The sequence below is a fragment of the Pelodiscus sinensis genome, chromosome Z (assembly GCF_052426305.1).
Source record: "Pelodiscus sinensis isolate ZL-2025 chromosome Z, ASM5242630v1, whole genome shotgun sequence".
In the NCBI taxonomy this organism is placed as follows: domain Eukaryota; kingdom Metazoa; phylum Chordata; order Testudines; family Trionychidae; genus Pelodiscus; species Pelodiscus sinensis.
Genome location: NC_143085.1, coordinates 3,388,326 through 3,403,244, shown reverse-complemented (window position 1 = coordinate 3,403,244; position 14,919 = coordinate 3,388,326). Strand labels below are relative to the sequence as shown.

The following is a 14,919-nucleotide window of genomic DNA, read 5'->3' as shown; positions in this document are numbered from 1 at the left end:
CTGCACCCCAGTCTCCTGCCCCGGGTCACAGCCGCCTCCTTCACTCAAACTCCCTCCCAGACCCTGAATTCCCTCTTTCACCCCTACACCCCTTCTGCACCCAACTTCCATTCCAGACTCTGCACCATGGAAGAGTACGGCCCTGGACCGTTTACCAAATTATTGCCCACCCCGTGTTAATGCATTCCAGAATATTCGCTTTTTTCACAACTATGACATGTTGCCGGCTCATGCTTTGTTTGTGATCCATTATAAATCCCCAGACCCCCTTCTGTAGGACTACCACCTGGTCAGCAATTCTCCATTTTGCTTTCGTGCGTGTGATTTTTCTTTCCTAAGTGTAGTCCTTTGCATTTGTCTTTCCTGAATTTCATCTCATTGACTTCTAGTCCTGCCTCTTCAAGGCTTGTGGGAAAGGAGGAGAGATGATCATTTTGTCTCTCTGGAGCAGCGGTTCCCAACCTTTTCCAGATGGGGACTCATTTTGACAATTCAGGAAGACTTGGTGACTCGGGGCAATTCAAAGAAATGTGTGAATGGCTCCTTAAGAGCCACCTGGGGAGACATCTGGCGACCCTTTTGAAATGTAATGGCAACCCATATTTGGGTCCCAACCGAAACCCTTCTCTGGAGGCAACTGGACACAACAGATGCTAACAGAATTACGTAGGGTGAAATCTTTGCCCTAATGAAATCAAAGGGAGCTTTGACATTAACTTTAATATAGTCAGGATTTCACCCCATATAGACGTGATAACCGGTCCACGTTTTCAAAGTGACTTATCTCTGCCATTACAGGAAACAAAGGACTGCTGAATCTTTTTTTAAAATCAAAGCTGGAACAGTTTAGGCACCATTTGGGTGATCAGAGAAAAAAAGTGATTAATGGCTTTTGTCTGGCTAAACAAACTATCAAATTTGGTCATTATAAGCGCAGTATGATGAAAAGATGCCAGTGATTTCAGTAGTGGTCACAGGACACAAGATTATTATTTGCATTGTGACAGCACCTACAAGCCCCTGTCACAGTCCAGCACCCCACTGTGTGATGTGCTTTACTAACACAGAAGACAGAACAGTCTAAAGATGTTGAATCTTTCCTATTCTTCTAGTATTATATTGCTCTTTGGTCTGCTATGGCTAAATAGAGCCCCCAGATTAAATGACCAGATACTCACCAGATCTGAGAGACTGTTAGCCATGTCCTAGGAAGGGCTGCCTGCTGTTGGTCACAGACTCTTTGGTGTCAAAGGGAAGTGTGTTCTAGGTGTCCTTATTTGAGTTATGCGGTGGCACCAGTAGCAAACTGGCACCATGTGATTCAAGTTAAATTTTACTTTCAGGCTTTTCAGTTACCTTCAGTCTATTTCAGCTTCTGTACAAAGTTTAGTGAGGCTGGATTAAATATTTGAACCAGGAGTTATGCCCAGTCAAATGAAGCGGCCTTTTTGGTGAGAAACGTATTTTCTGAAGTTCTCACTGACAGCAGGAAAGGAAGGAATTTAGTGTAGGCTTCAATTCTAAATAGGACTCGTTCTATTGTAGCTTATTTTGTCTGTAATAGGCATTGAAAATTAGTTGGGAGTTGTTATCTGGCAGAAGTGGTAGGTGCCATGGGTGGAATTCGGACACTGAATGTTAGGACTGTAATATAAAAGTGAATAAGTCTGTCCCCGTTGTTCTACTGTTAATTGGAGTGCACTTTACAACAGCCATTATTTACGACAGTTGAATTGCTTCATTGGTTTAGTGGTGGATGCTTTGCTAAACAGCCCTGCAACAGGGAATCAGGGTGTTATGTGAGTGGGTTTTAATAGGAACTGTGACGGGGTGAGGCAACCCTGCCACTATTTCCCGCAAGTGGGTCGGGTCGGTGTCGGTGTGTGGGAGGGGCCGACTCGGTCAGCAGAAGAACCGGCACTGCCAGACGCTCGTGTGTGTGGGGGCGAGCGAGTGCGGTGGGGAACGCGGCAGCCAGGGGTTAGGTGGGGCAGCAGGAGAGCATCCGGGACCGGCGGCATGGCATGACATCACCGGAGCGACGGACGGGGAAGAGAGGGGTGATGTCACACGTCGGGCGGGAGAGCGGGAGAAGGATAAAAATGGGAGAGGGAACACAGGTAGGGGAAAGGTGGGGAACGGAGAAAGGTATGGGGGTCAGAACTCAGGGGAGAGAGGAGAGGAGAATGTAACCCCGATAGGGGTTCCGGTGGCAGGGTCGACTGCGGCCCAGGGTAGGGTCATGGAGCCCGAGAGTAGGTGTGTTTAGGGGTAAACCCCCGCCTGCTTCCACTGGGGGCAAGATCCCCAGTGTTAGGGCCCTGGGCCTGGGTCTGGGAGCGTGGGTGGGCCCGGACCCCCTTCCCTGCCACCAGCAGTTGAATGGCACACACTACGCCGAGGCAGAACTGTTGGCCCTGCTACAGCCCCGCGACCGGGGGGTGGGGAAGACATGGGTAGTAGGGATAACCCGAGGTGATCGGGGCATGCGAGACATGTAGAGTAATGGGACCCAGAACCCGAATAAACGTTGATTCGTGACAGGAACAAGCAGGTAATTGTTGCACCTACGGGTGGTGTTTGCCCCAAATTTTGTGCCACGTGGGCCAAGTGAGGCATCTAACGAAAGCCAATGCTCTGTGCGCTACTCACATACCTGTATGGATTTTAGATAGAAAGACCTGACTGTGGGCTCTGTACTTGCGATTGAAATGTTTTCTGGCTGGGAGACAGCAATAGGCATCGACCACCTATTGTGAGGAGTGGTTAGTCCGTGAGGAACTGTGCTGATTAGCGATGCTGCACAGACAATGGCTCTCAAGGTTGCCAATAAACACCTGAGGGATGTGGCTGGGAACCTGCAGAACAGCAGGCACCCTGTGGCTCTAGGCTACGGAGACGTGGACAGGTCACTGGATCATGTGATCAGCTCCCGTTTGGGAGGTCCCATCAAAACAAGGGATTTCCCTCCACACAGGCAAGGTGATAAAAGCATCCGGGAGGGAGCCTCCATCTTTGTCTTCACTCCTGCTCTCCACTCCAGAAGCACCTTTGTCAAGGACAGAAGGCAGGGAAATCGCGTCAGCCCACCGAATGCAGGGTGCACTCCCGAGAGTCTAAGTTAGCCATTTGTAACATTTCTGCGAAGAGCCGGCATCAGGAGCTTGGTGACTGATGAGAGAGAAAGCTGTCGCCTGCCATTTCAGCCAGACTGATCATTCCCTTAATGACCGTAAAACATGCATATTGCTTCAAAGAGACTTTAACTCCAGACTTCAACGAGATGCTTCAGAATTGTCATTCATACTTAAATTTGACACTTTATGTATGGGTTTAAACAAAGACTCTAATTATCTCACCCATTACAAAGATAGCTTCCCCAATTATCACCCCTAATGACATTACCTCACAGAAACTTACCTTCCCCCCTCACCCCCACTCTGTTCTAAAATTTGATTTGTCAATTTCACATGCGGTCATTTTTTTTATTGCATCACTTTGGTATATATGGTTGTGCCAATTCTCTTCCAGAATTTGATCTGAGGAAGGTGGGTCTGGCCCACGAAAGCTCATCATCTAATAAACCATCTTGTTAGTGTTTAAAGTGCTACATAGTCCTGTGTTTTGTTTTGGTGACTGATGTGTGTCATGGGCTTTCTTTAACAATCTCACTCTCCACCTTTTCTGTCTTTCTATTGAAAAAACTTTCAGTTTTCAATTCTAAAGAACTAGGCCAGCAGGCTCTTTTGGATCAAATCTGAGGTATAGATTGGCCTGGGACTGTGGCTGGTCCTTTGAGACCATGAGAACCTGTTTGAAGGCAGTGAGGGTGGATTTCATAACTCTCCTCTGTGTAAGGAGCGGGGCTGGTTGTGGCACAGGTAAAGCTGGAATGTCTAAGGGGATTTGCTTGTGCAAATTCTTGCTGGCCAGATTGGTCACTAGAGTACTCGGTGTGATTGGTTTGGTGCCTTACAGGGAGGGGCCCCAGTCTTGGGCTGTAAGTAGCCCTGGTTCTAAGGAATTTGCCCTGATTTAACCCCCTCAACAGTGCCCCCAGGCCGCTGTTATATTACACAGGGTCTACCAGCTAAGCATTCAGTGCCAATTCATTATTTACTACTCTCCCTCCAACTTTTGCTGCTTGCTTTGCTAGCTCTTTTTTAAGTCTGTCTCCCTGTGCCAGCCTGTACAAACCCTGTGCTGGTGAGGCAAGGGTCCTAATTAACCCACAGGTGGGGGAGCACATGAAGTCTCCTCTCGCCGCCAGGGGCATGGGTGCCTAAAGGAAATTTGCAGTGGGGGGGGGAGAGGGTGGAGCTCCCCCACCCCAGACGGATCATGGTCTGTGAGTGGGGAAGCCTGGCAGCATTGTGGCCTTGCCCCTGCCATCTGAGGCTCCGCTCCTTCCGGAGCAGTCCAGAGCTGGCAAAAAATTATTGCCTACCCCTGTTCTACGCAATACTTATTTGCATATGCTGATTGCTCCACAGTCCCTCTTCTTCCCTTTTTCCCTTCAACCTGTATTACTTCCCTCCCCACTTTTTTCAACCCCAGAGTTTTTACAAGACCCATTGCAGTTGTAGGAATTCACCCTTGGAAGCAGGCAATCATAGTTATTCACGGGACAGTCTGGGGCATTCTCACCTAGAATCAGGAGCTCTCATATTCCTGACTTTAAATCTTTTGTTGGTCTGATCGTGAACCTTGCAAGTTTTCAGTCTCCTAGGCGGAAACAGGTTTACCCTGGAATTAACTTCCATACAGAGCTCACAAATGGGAAAGCTCTTCCAAGCAGTCAGGCATCTTGGAGAAGTCCCCTAGTACAGGGTAGGCCCAACAAAGAAAGCAACAGAACGCCACTAACCATTACCCTCTATTACACATCCTCAAGGGTCTACAACATATTCTAGATGATGAACCCTCACTGTGACAGCCCTTGGGGGGCAGGCCAGTCCTCGCTTACAGACAGCCCCCCAACCTGCAGCAAATACCATCAATGTCACACCCCACAGCAGAATCACTAACCCTGGAACCAATCCCTGCAACAAACCCCAATGCCAACTCTGCCCACACATCTACCCAAGTGACATCATCCCAGGACCTAACCACATCAGGCACATCATCAAAGGCTCGTCCGCCTGCACATCTGCTAATGCCCCTCTGCCATGGACATTGAACAAACCCGACTGCCTCTATGCAGAAGAATAAATAGACACAAATCAGACATTAAGAATGGCAACATACAAAAACCAGTGGGGGAGCATTTTAACCTCCCTGGGCACACAGTTTCTGACTTGAAAGCTGCAATTCTCAGGCAAAAAAATCTTCAAGAACAGACTGAAATGAGAAACTGCTGACCTGGAATTCATATGCAAATTTGACAGCCCAAAAAGAGATTTAAATAGACACTTGGGCTACGTCTAGACTGCAAGCCTCTTTCGAAAAAGAGCATCTAGACTATAACCAGTACTTCCGAAAAAGCAAGCCACTTTTTCGAAAGAGATCACTACCCAGGCAGTCTGGATGCTCTTTCAAAAAAGCACAGTTTGCATTACATAGCGCCTTTTTTTGAAAGAGCACGTTCGAAAAAAGGCGTTATTCCTCGTAAAACAAGGTTGTCCGCGGTCGAAAAAACTGCTGCATTCTTTTGATTTACTTTCGAAAGAACATGGTAGCAGTCTAGACGCAGGGGAAGTTTTTCGGGAAAAAAAAAAGGCCACTTTTTTTGGAAAAAACCCTGTAGTTTAGACACATACTTAGGCTACATCTAGGCTGCAAGCTTCTTTCGAAAGAGGGCATCTAGTCTATAACCAGTATTTTTGAAAAAGCAAGACCACTTTTTCGAAAGAGAGCACCCAGCCAGTCTGGATGCTCTCTTTTGAAAAAGCACAGTTTGCATTACATAGCGCCTTTGTTCGAAAGAGCACTTTTGAAAAAAGGCGTTATTCCTCGTAAAATGAGGTTTTCTGCGGTCGAAAAAACTGCCGCATTCTTTTGATTTACTTTCGAAAGAACGTGGCATCACGTCTAGATGCAGGGGAAAACCCCCCCCTGTAGTCCAGATACACCTTTGGAGTGGTTCTCACATTGCAATAGGTAACTTCCTCTTCAGGTACTCTTACCTCCTCATCACTGTTGGAGAGGAGCCACATCAACTCTGGTTTAATTAGCACTGATGTCACACTCACATAACTGTATTCCTGATTTCTTTTCTTTTCTTTTCTTTTCTTTTCTTTTCTTTTCTTTTCTTTTCTTTTCTTTTCTTTTCTTTTCTTTTCTTTTCTTTTCTTTTCTTTTCTTTTCTTTTCTTTTCTGTGAGTTGTATCTCATGAAAATTTATGCCCTAATCAATTTGTTAGTCTTTAAAGTGCCACCAGACTCCGTGTTTTTGCTGAAACAGAGTAACACGGCTACTCCTCTGAGCTCTGTTCCCTTCATCAAGGAAAACAATTCCTTGGCTTTCTTGTATCCTGCCTCTAGGTGGTCTTCTGGCTCCATTTCTGGCTTCAGCTTCTATAGTTGTTTCTTCTTTGAGTTGGAGCCAAGCAGGAACAAAACTAACCCTGTCTGGTTGTGAAGGATATACGGGGTCCAGCTCTCAGTTAAGGTTTCAGATCAATGCTATAGAGCTAAAACCTGTAAAAAGGGTCTTCTTTTAGGCAAGGCATGATTGATCTGGAATGGCAATTTTTTCATGATGGAATATTAATTATTGCATCTTAACTGATAAAGATGAATCAGAGTCCAACTTCTTTTCCTATGACATTGTGCTCTGAATTTATTTCCTTTTATTGTATTGTCTCTGCCATGCTGTCTTGGCCTGCCTGCCAGCCAGTCTGGGTATACCTTCTCTTTGCTCCAAGGGGATTTCTAAGCATGAAGTGGGAATCTTTAAGAAACAGTGCTGAAAATTCAGCAGTTGTTCCTATGAGCATGAATTGGTGGTAATGCTGGATGCTGGAGATCATGATGTGACGCAGCATCTTTATTTCAGATGTGACTGAATGACCTCGTTCTTGGTACAGAAATGAGAGTGTAGTGTTGCCACATCCCACGTGGGCTCATTTTGTGACTTCTGTCTCAAACAGACTTACAACCCATTACCACTGGGTTTGTCATGAACAGGGCTGGCTGTAGGTTTTTTGCGACCCCAAGTAAAAAATTTTTTGGCTTCCCCCAACTTTTTTTTTTCGGGAAGGGGGTGTGTGTAACCACCACCAGGTGGATTTGAACTTGTGACCTCTGAAGCCGAGTATAGGAGCCTCTACCCTCTGAGCTAAAAGCCAGCTGGCTCCCAGCCCATGCTATAGAGTCTCTTGATCTTAACTGTTGCTGTGGTCTAGGTACCACTTGCATTGCTCAGTATCCACACTAGGTGTGTGGGTTAGACGCGCGCAAATGCAGCTTGTGCGGCTTCCTGGGAGGTGGGGCTCATGCTTCAGGGGCAGCCCAAACCCAAGAGCATTTTCATCTCCTAGGAGAGCGCCAGGGACTCCCCATGTGAGGACAATGGGAGGGCAGGTTCATCCACAGCAAGTCAGTTACAGACTTCCAAAGCAGGCAGCTGTTCACATCACCTCGTGCTGGAGTCCCAGTCCCACTCCTCACTCTGCAAAGGGATTTTATTACTAGAAGTCTTATAATCACTCAGACTCCAACCCCAACCCATAAGCTGTCCAACTCTTTGAGTCCATGGACAAGAATCAGCCTCACTGTACAATGAAAAAGTTCAAAGGGATTAAGAGAACTTTTGTTTCAACTTCCCAGCTCAACTGTACAGAACAAGACAGGCAGCAGACAACAAAACCCCTAGGACCTATTCCATGAGCGCAGCCCTGTGCTTTCTCCTTCAGGGATGGACCAAACAGCCTCTGAAGCAGGGTGGATTGATTTAAATAGCTTTGATTTAAATCTCCAATTTTAATCATGATTTAAACCGGCAATCAGAAAAACCTAGGTTTAAATGAGCAATTAATCATTTAAATTATACTTTTAAAATATTTTCCTAAAGGATGGTTGAGTCTTATTGATTAGCAAGCTTTAAAACATGTTGATTTACAACTAAATATAACCTTTATGCCAAATTTGATGCTTCTATTTACTAACCAGGAGAATACACTCAGTACAGCTACCAATTAAATAAATTCCCAAATAATTGTGTAACTTACATGTAATCAGATTCTTAATTTTTACATTTCTATTCTATTACAAAGTGGTGTGTAATAGGAACACTTAAGAGGCAGGTTTTACCCCATTTATTATTTGCTAAGTGGTGGCTACTTTTTTTAAAACTTATGATTTGCATCTACTTCTGTCTGGACAGAAATTCTATTCAAAATAAACAAAACCAGCATTTAATTTTTGTATGAAATAAAACTACCTTAAATGTGAAGGACACGTAACAAAAAGGTATCCAAACACATTTTGCATCTAAAATTCATTTATTAAACAAAGGAAATATCCATAGTGAATTTAACAGATTGAATCTAGTCCTCATGTTCTTCAAGATGTTAGAACACTCTCATAACCAGTTTTTTACTGAGAGAAGAGGAAAACAAGTTTTTCTGCTTCGTCAACTCTCAGTTTTGCAACGGTGAATGAACTAATCATTGAATTGAACTAGCTGAATAAACCAAAGTGATAAAAAAATTCTCTCTTCAGCTGCAGAAGAAGCTACTGCTGATGTAAACACTGGTTCTGCATACTTACACTAGTGAACTGGTAGAATGTCTTTAATAGTTAACAGGAGACATGTTCTATTTAATTTTAAAAATTAATTCATATGTTATTTAAATAGGTTATGATAAATTTAGGCCATAACAATTTTTAATTGAATTTTAAAGGTCTATTATTTAAAACAAAGCCTATTTCAATGGGATCACAATTCCAATTTTAATGATGCTCTCCTGCCCCAGACAGGAAGGGACTTGGGGACACAGGCACCGGGAACACCCGATTTCCCCTTCCTCCGACAAAGGGGGGGCGGGGAATCGCCTGGTCCCAGGCAGGGGTGAGGTTGTCAGGACACAGCACAAGGGGCAGGTGTGTGTGTGGGGGGGGGGGGAGGGAATAGAGGGGTGGTTCAGGGCCCAGAGAGTAGGGAGAGGGGGGATTATTTAGAGAGCCAGACAGACAGATGGGGATCCAGGTGGGAGGCGGGGGTTGGGGGAGGGAGAAGAGGAGATGGGGTCCCAGCAGGGTTGCAGTGGGCCAGGAGGTGGGTTTGCCGGGCAGAGGCCGAGCTGGGGGCGGTAGCGGGGGGGGGGGGATCATGGGACAGTGGGCTGGGGCACAGAGGCCAGGGGGGACAGCTGGGCAAGGGGGGGTTCACAGTCAGGGGAGTTGTGAGAGAGAGAACACAGGTGGACGGGAGGGGTGGGGAGGGGGAGTTGCGGAGAGGGCACATGGGTGAGGGGGCCGCACTCACGCATGTGAAGAAGAGGCTGCCGGGCTCAGCGTCACCAGCCGCGGCTGCCCTGTGCTGGGGCCAGGCACCCTGCCGTCCCAGCGCCCCACCCTGTCCTGGCCTCCCAGCGCCCTGGGTCCAGGCTCAGGCTCCAAGCAGCCGGGCGCAGGGCTCTCAGCTTGGGGTGGCCTCCGCGGGGCTCCCCACCTGCTCCTCCTGTGGGCCAGAATGCTGCCCCTGAAAATGTGCCGCCCCAAGCATGTTGCTTCTTTTGCTGGTGCATAGAGCCGGCCCTGTTCATGAACCCTTTTATATTTGCTTAATATGCCTGTATTGTGCTTTAGTACACATTTTGACATTCACCATTTTGTTCCTTTATTTTCAGTACAGCAAACCAATCTACTATACACTCTTTTTGAATAAATAAGAACCCAACAAAGCTCCTTTTGTGTCTTGTTCATCAGAATTTTGTCCTCCGGTTCTGTCTATGAACGTATTTTGATTTGCACTACTTTGTGGAGAGAGTAACTCCCTTCTGTAGACCTTTTGCTTTTCTCTTATTATAGCTATCCTTGAGTTTGGACACCTTTTGTGTTTACATTACCTCCACACTTGTGGAAATCAAATGTGGACTCACCCTTTTATTCTGTTTGTGCCTCAGTGTGCGTTTTAATGAGATACCCTTCATTTTCATTGCTTTAACACTATGATGTAACACCAATTTGAAGAGCATAGTTTTCACTGTTCTTGCTAATCACCGCTGCTCTTTTCAAAGTCCGTTTTGTTTCTTGTGGGTGACTTGTTTTCACTCGGTTCTCAGTAAGGTTGCAAAGTGTGAAAAAGTCACAAGTTGTGTTTGTGATGGGTCAGGACTCCCTTAGGATAGTTACGTCATGGGCCGAGACATCACTGAGCCTGCTTTCTCTGATAGCCTGGGAACCCCGTAATCCTAGTTACTGAGCCCAGCTTTCCAGCCTCCTTCAGCCTGGGGACAGGGACAGGACCACACCCCCAGGCTGCGGCAGCACAGTGTGAGATCTTTTTCCAGCACTCAAGGATGGGCCCATAGTGGCTGGGCGACAGTGTTCCTTGTAAACGGCCACCCAGGAGAGATTCCAGTGCCACCTAGCTGGTTAGCAGAGCGCCTGCAGCCAGGTTTGTGTTTCTAGCAATGGTACTCATTGGCACATGCCTGGGCTTCAAAAGGAAAAATTTATTCTGCACATAGATGGAAAAGATTAGATGGAGCATTGCTGAGCACTGGGGTCCCGCTCCACCAAAGTTCAGAGCCGGATCTCTCCCGTGGCCCTGCCTGCCACCCCCACAAGTGCCTCTCACCCTGCACATCCCCTGGTCCTGCCTGCTGCCTCCAGGAGGTTTTTAATGGCCTGGGTCCCCTCCACCACCACCGGCAGCACAGTGAACTTGAGTGGCTGCCAGCACTACAGGGGCCGGTGCCTGTGCACAGAAACCCATCGTCCCCCTTGCTTGAGAGCTGCTGCCAGAGAGTGCTCCAGGTAAGTGCTGCTCTCTCCACCCCCTCCTGCACCTCCTCCAGGCCCCAAACTCTCCCACAACCTGCACCCCTCGCCCCCCACCTGGCACCCAGCACCCAAGCTCTGTCCCAGAGTTGCACCCCAAGCCCTCTCCGACACCCGCATTCCCTCGCAAAGCCCAGCCCCTCCTCTTCCCTCCTACACTCCAGTCCTCTGCTCCCGCCCAGAGCCTGCACATAAGAACAGTCAGACGGGGTCAGACCAAAGGCCCATCCAGCCCAGCGTCCTGTCTGCCCACAGTGGCCAGCACCAGGTGCCCCAGAGGGAAGGAACCGAACAGAGAATCTTCACACGATCCCTCCCGTCGCCCATCTGTGGTGGCGCATCGGGGTCCCCCGCCTCCTGCACCCCCGTAGTGTCACGGACAGACTCCACCAGCCAGTAGAACAGAGGGAGTTTATTGCTTCTCCAGGATACAGCACAGCACAGATGGAATCTGGTTCCAGGGCAGGCCTAGGATGCCTCAGCCCCCTTGAGATGGGGGAGACTGGGCCCCTAAATCCCAGCCCCTTGTCTAGGCTGCTTCCTCCATGATACCAGACAGAAACTAAAAACGTCCCTTCCAGCCCTGCCCCCCCCAGCCAGGGCTGGCCTCCCCTCCTTCCTTTGTTCCTCTCCCTGGGAGGTAACCGGTCGAACAGGTTACCTCCCTGTCCCATCAGCTACTCTGCTGGGCTGTGGTACAGACAGCAGCCAGTGGGGGTCACCCACTGCCCAGCACAGCAACCAGCAAGGTACCCCCACTACGTCACAGTTCTCCCCGCTCCGAGAGTGAACTGAGCAGGGTCTCTCCGCTCGTGACCTAGGGAAGTTCGGGTCCTCTGCGTGGGAACCCGTCCTGGGGCCATGGGTGCTCCCCTTGTCTCGGGCCGGCCGCAGCGAGGCCTCACATGAATCGGCTTCCCTCTGATCACTCACTGCACCACTCCAGGCCTGGCACAGACTGGCACAGGCCTGTCATCTGTGGTCGCACCCACCCTTCCAGTGGCCTTGATCTCTGGCCAGGGTCTCTTGGGCCGGGGCCATGAGCCCAGCGAGCCTTTCCTGGACAGGCAGGGCATCTTCCACCCCCAACGCTCCATCCAGGGGGGTCTTCCCCTCCCATAACTCTCTCAGCAAGCCCAGAGGCTCCTCTGCTCCCGTGTCCCAGTAGCCCGTCACCCCTTTGCCATCCACCTGCAGGAATACGAGGTATTTGCTCTGCGGGGCCGTCCTGCCCCCACCCGGTACACGGAGAAATCCACCTCCTGAGGGTCAGACCTCTCAGGGGAGGTGCACTGAGCATCCTTCCCCCCACTCTGAGCTGAGGTTTGCCTGCCAGCCCCTGCCTCTGGGGCAGCCTGCCCTTCCTCCCGCCCCAGCCAGTAAATCCTGGGAAATCCCAGGTCTCGGTGCCTGGTGCACTGAGCCCTCTTGTGGCTCTTTTGCCCACAGAGATTGCAAGTTAGGTCCTGCCAGGGCCCTGGCTGGTTCTCTGGGGTGCAAACGACTGGTCCTTATCTCTTGGGCTTGCCTCGCAGTTGCCGCTGTCTGTCACTCAGCTGAGAACCGGTCTCTGTGCGATTCCTTTTCTCTCTGGGACTCCCATTCACACCCAGACCGGCTCTCTGTGAACTTGTACACCAGCCTCCCGGCTTCTTGGGGGTTCTCCGGACTTCAGTCCTTGAGCCACAGCCTCAGGCTGGGTGTGCACGCTTCATAGAACTGCTCCATCATGACCAGCTTGAGCAGCTCCTCTGCGGTCTGGGCTCTGACCCCGGACAGCCACTTGCAGCAGTATTGCGCCAGGCGGGAGGCCAGGTCTACATAGGTCTCCCACGGCTTCTTCTGTACCCCCCGGAACTTCTTCCTATGCATCTCGGGGGTCAGCCCGAACTTGTGCAGCAGGGCCTCTTTTACCCACTGGTAATCCCCTGGCTATAGGTCTTCCAGCTGATTGAGCACCCCGGCAGCCTCCTGGTTCAGTGCGGGAATGAGCTCCAGCAGCCAGTCAGCTGGGGGGGCTTCTACTGCACCTTGACACTCACTGCTGGGAGCTCCATCCTCGGGGTGCAGTGCATCCCACTTCTGACACCACTGTGGTGGCACGAACAGACTCCACCAGCCAGTAGAATAGAGGGTGTTTATTGCTTCTCCAGGATACAGCACAGCACAGATGGAATCTGGTTCCAGGGCAGGCCTAGGATGCCTCAGCCCCCCTTGAGATGGGGGAGACTGGGCCCCTAAATCCCAGCCCCTTGTCTAGGCTGCTTCCTCCATGATACCAGACAGAAACTAAAAACGTCCCTTCCAGCCCTGCCCCCCCAGCCAGAGGCTGGCCTCCCCTCCTTCCTTTGTTCCTCTCCCTGGGAGGTAACCGGTCGAACAGGTTACCTCCCTGTCCCATCAGCTACTCTGCTGGGCTGTGGTACAGACAGCAGCCAGTGGGGGTCACCCACAGCCCAAGCCCAACAACCAGCAAGATACCAACACTTCATCACACCATCTCCAGACAGAGGCTAGGGACACCATTCCTACCCATCCTGGCTAATAGCCATTGATGGATCTAACCTCCATGAATCTATCTAGCTCTTTTTTGAACCGTGTTAAAGTCCTAGTCTTCACCACATCCTCTGGCAAGGAGTTCCACAAGTTGACTGTGCGCTGAGTAAAGAAAAACTTCTTGTGATTTGTTTTAAACCGGCTGCCTTTTAATTTAATTGGGTGACCCCTAGTTCTTATATCATGGGAATAAGTAAATAACTTTTCCTTATTCACTTTTTCCATAGCACTCATGATTTTATAGACCTCTGCCATATCCCCCTTAGTCTCCTCTTTTCTAAGATGAAAAGTCCAACTCTTTTTAATCTCTCTTCATATGGGACCTGTTCCAAACCCCTAATCATTTTAGTTGCCCTTTTCTGAACCTTTTCCAATGCCAACATATCTTTTTTGAGATGAGGTGACCACATCTGTATGTGGTATTCAAGATGTGGGCGTATCATCATTTTATATAGAGGCAATAAGATGTTCTTTGTCTCATTCTCTATCCGTTTTTTAATGATTCCCAACATTCTGTTTGCTTTTTTGACTGCCACTGCACACGGAGTAGACGTTTTCGGAGAACGATCCACAATGATTCCAAGATCTCTCTCTTGAGTAGTTGTAGCCAAATTAATCCCCATCCTAGTGCACTCTGCTCCCAAACTCCAGGTCACAATAATGCTCAGGTTTTTCCCACTAGAATCTCTGTAATTTTTTTTAATAAAAAATTTAGTTTGTATTAGCTGGTCACATTCACAAGACTTAAATTTATAGCGTAGGTCTCTAGCATGGGCATCACAAATTTATTCTAAAGATTACTTTCATGTTTTTGAAACTTTCGAGTAACTATCTAATTTGTAGTCCTCTTCATGCTTCCACTGCAGCACAGTGTGGATTCTCAGTGCTCTAGACTTGCTATGGGAAGGAAGGAAGGGAAGGAGGAAGGAAGGAAAATAAGGAGGGAAGGTGGTTTTAATAGATTTTAAGAGATTTATTTGGCTTTATTTCACTGTTATTCTTGCTGAACTTAAGCCAGGAAGGAAAGATCAGGTCCTTTAACACTGAAATACTTAAGAATTCTGACATTTATGTTTGTCATGCTGTCCAACAAGCATACATGCGTTATGCCCTCCTGCTATTCCAGTCACCTGAACACACTTTTCTTAGAAAACTGCTGCCAAAACATGAGCATTTTTCAGATTTGACCTGTGTTCCAAATGTCAGTTCCAATCAGTAGTTTTGCTAATGTCCCAAAGGGCAGTGTTCGACGTGCAGGGGAGGGAATTCTGAGTATCTGCGATTAGGGAAGTGACTCAGCATAAAATTGTTCCTGGTATTGGTATTGTTTGCACTGAATTAAAATATTTTCAGGAAGTCTGATGGAAAAGAAAAGTTGATTCTTAAAAAATGGAGCTCTAAGAACTTTGTTTT

General features: G+C 48.4%; 1 protein-coding gene across 3 annotated transcripts in view; it reads right to left on the bottom strand.

Annotated features, from left to right (window-relative positions):
- Window positions 1-1,282, bottom strand: part of LOC102446145 (solute carrier family 2, facilitated glucose transporter member 11-like) — a 33,304-nt gene extending 32,022 nt beyond the window's left edge. For all 3 annotated transcript variants that reach the window (XM_075897941.2, XM_075897942.2, XM_089775198.1), the window contains exon 1: window positions 1,179-1,282. In XM_075897941.2, coding sequence (XP_075754056.2) covers window positions 1,179-1,202 — 24 coding nt within the window. In that variant the 5' untranslated portion in view covers window positions 1,203-1,282. The remainder of the gene's footprint in view (window positions 1-1,178) is intronic.
- Window positions 1,283-14,919: the final 13,637 nt, after the last annotated feature.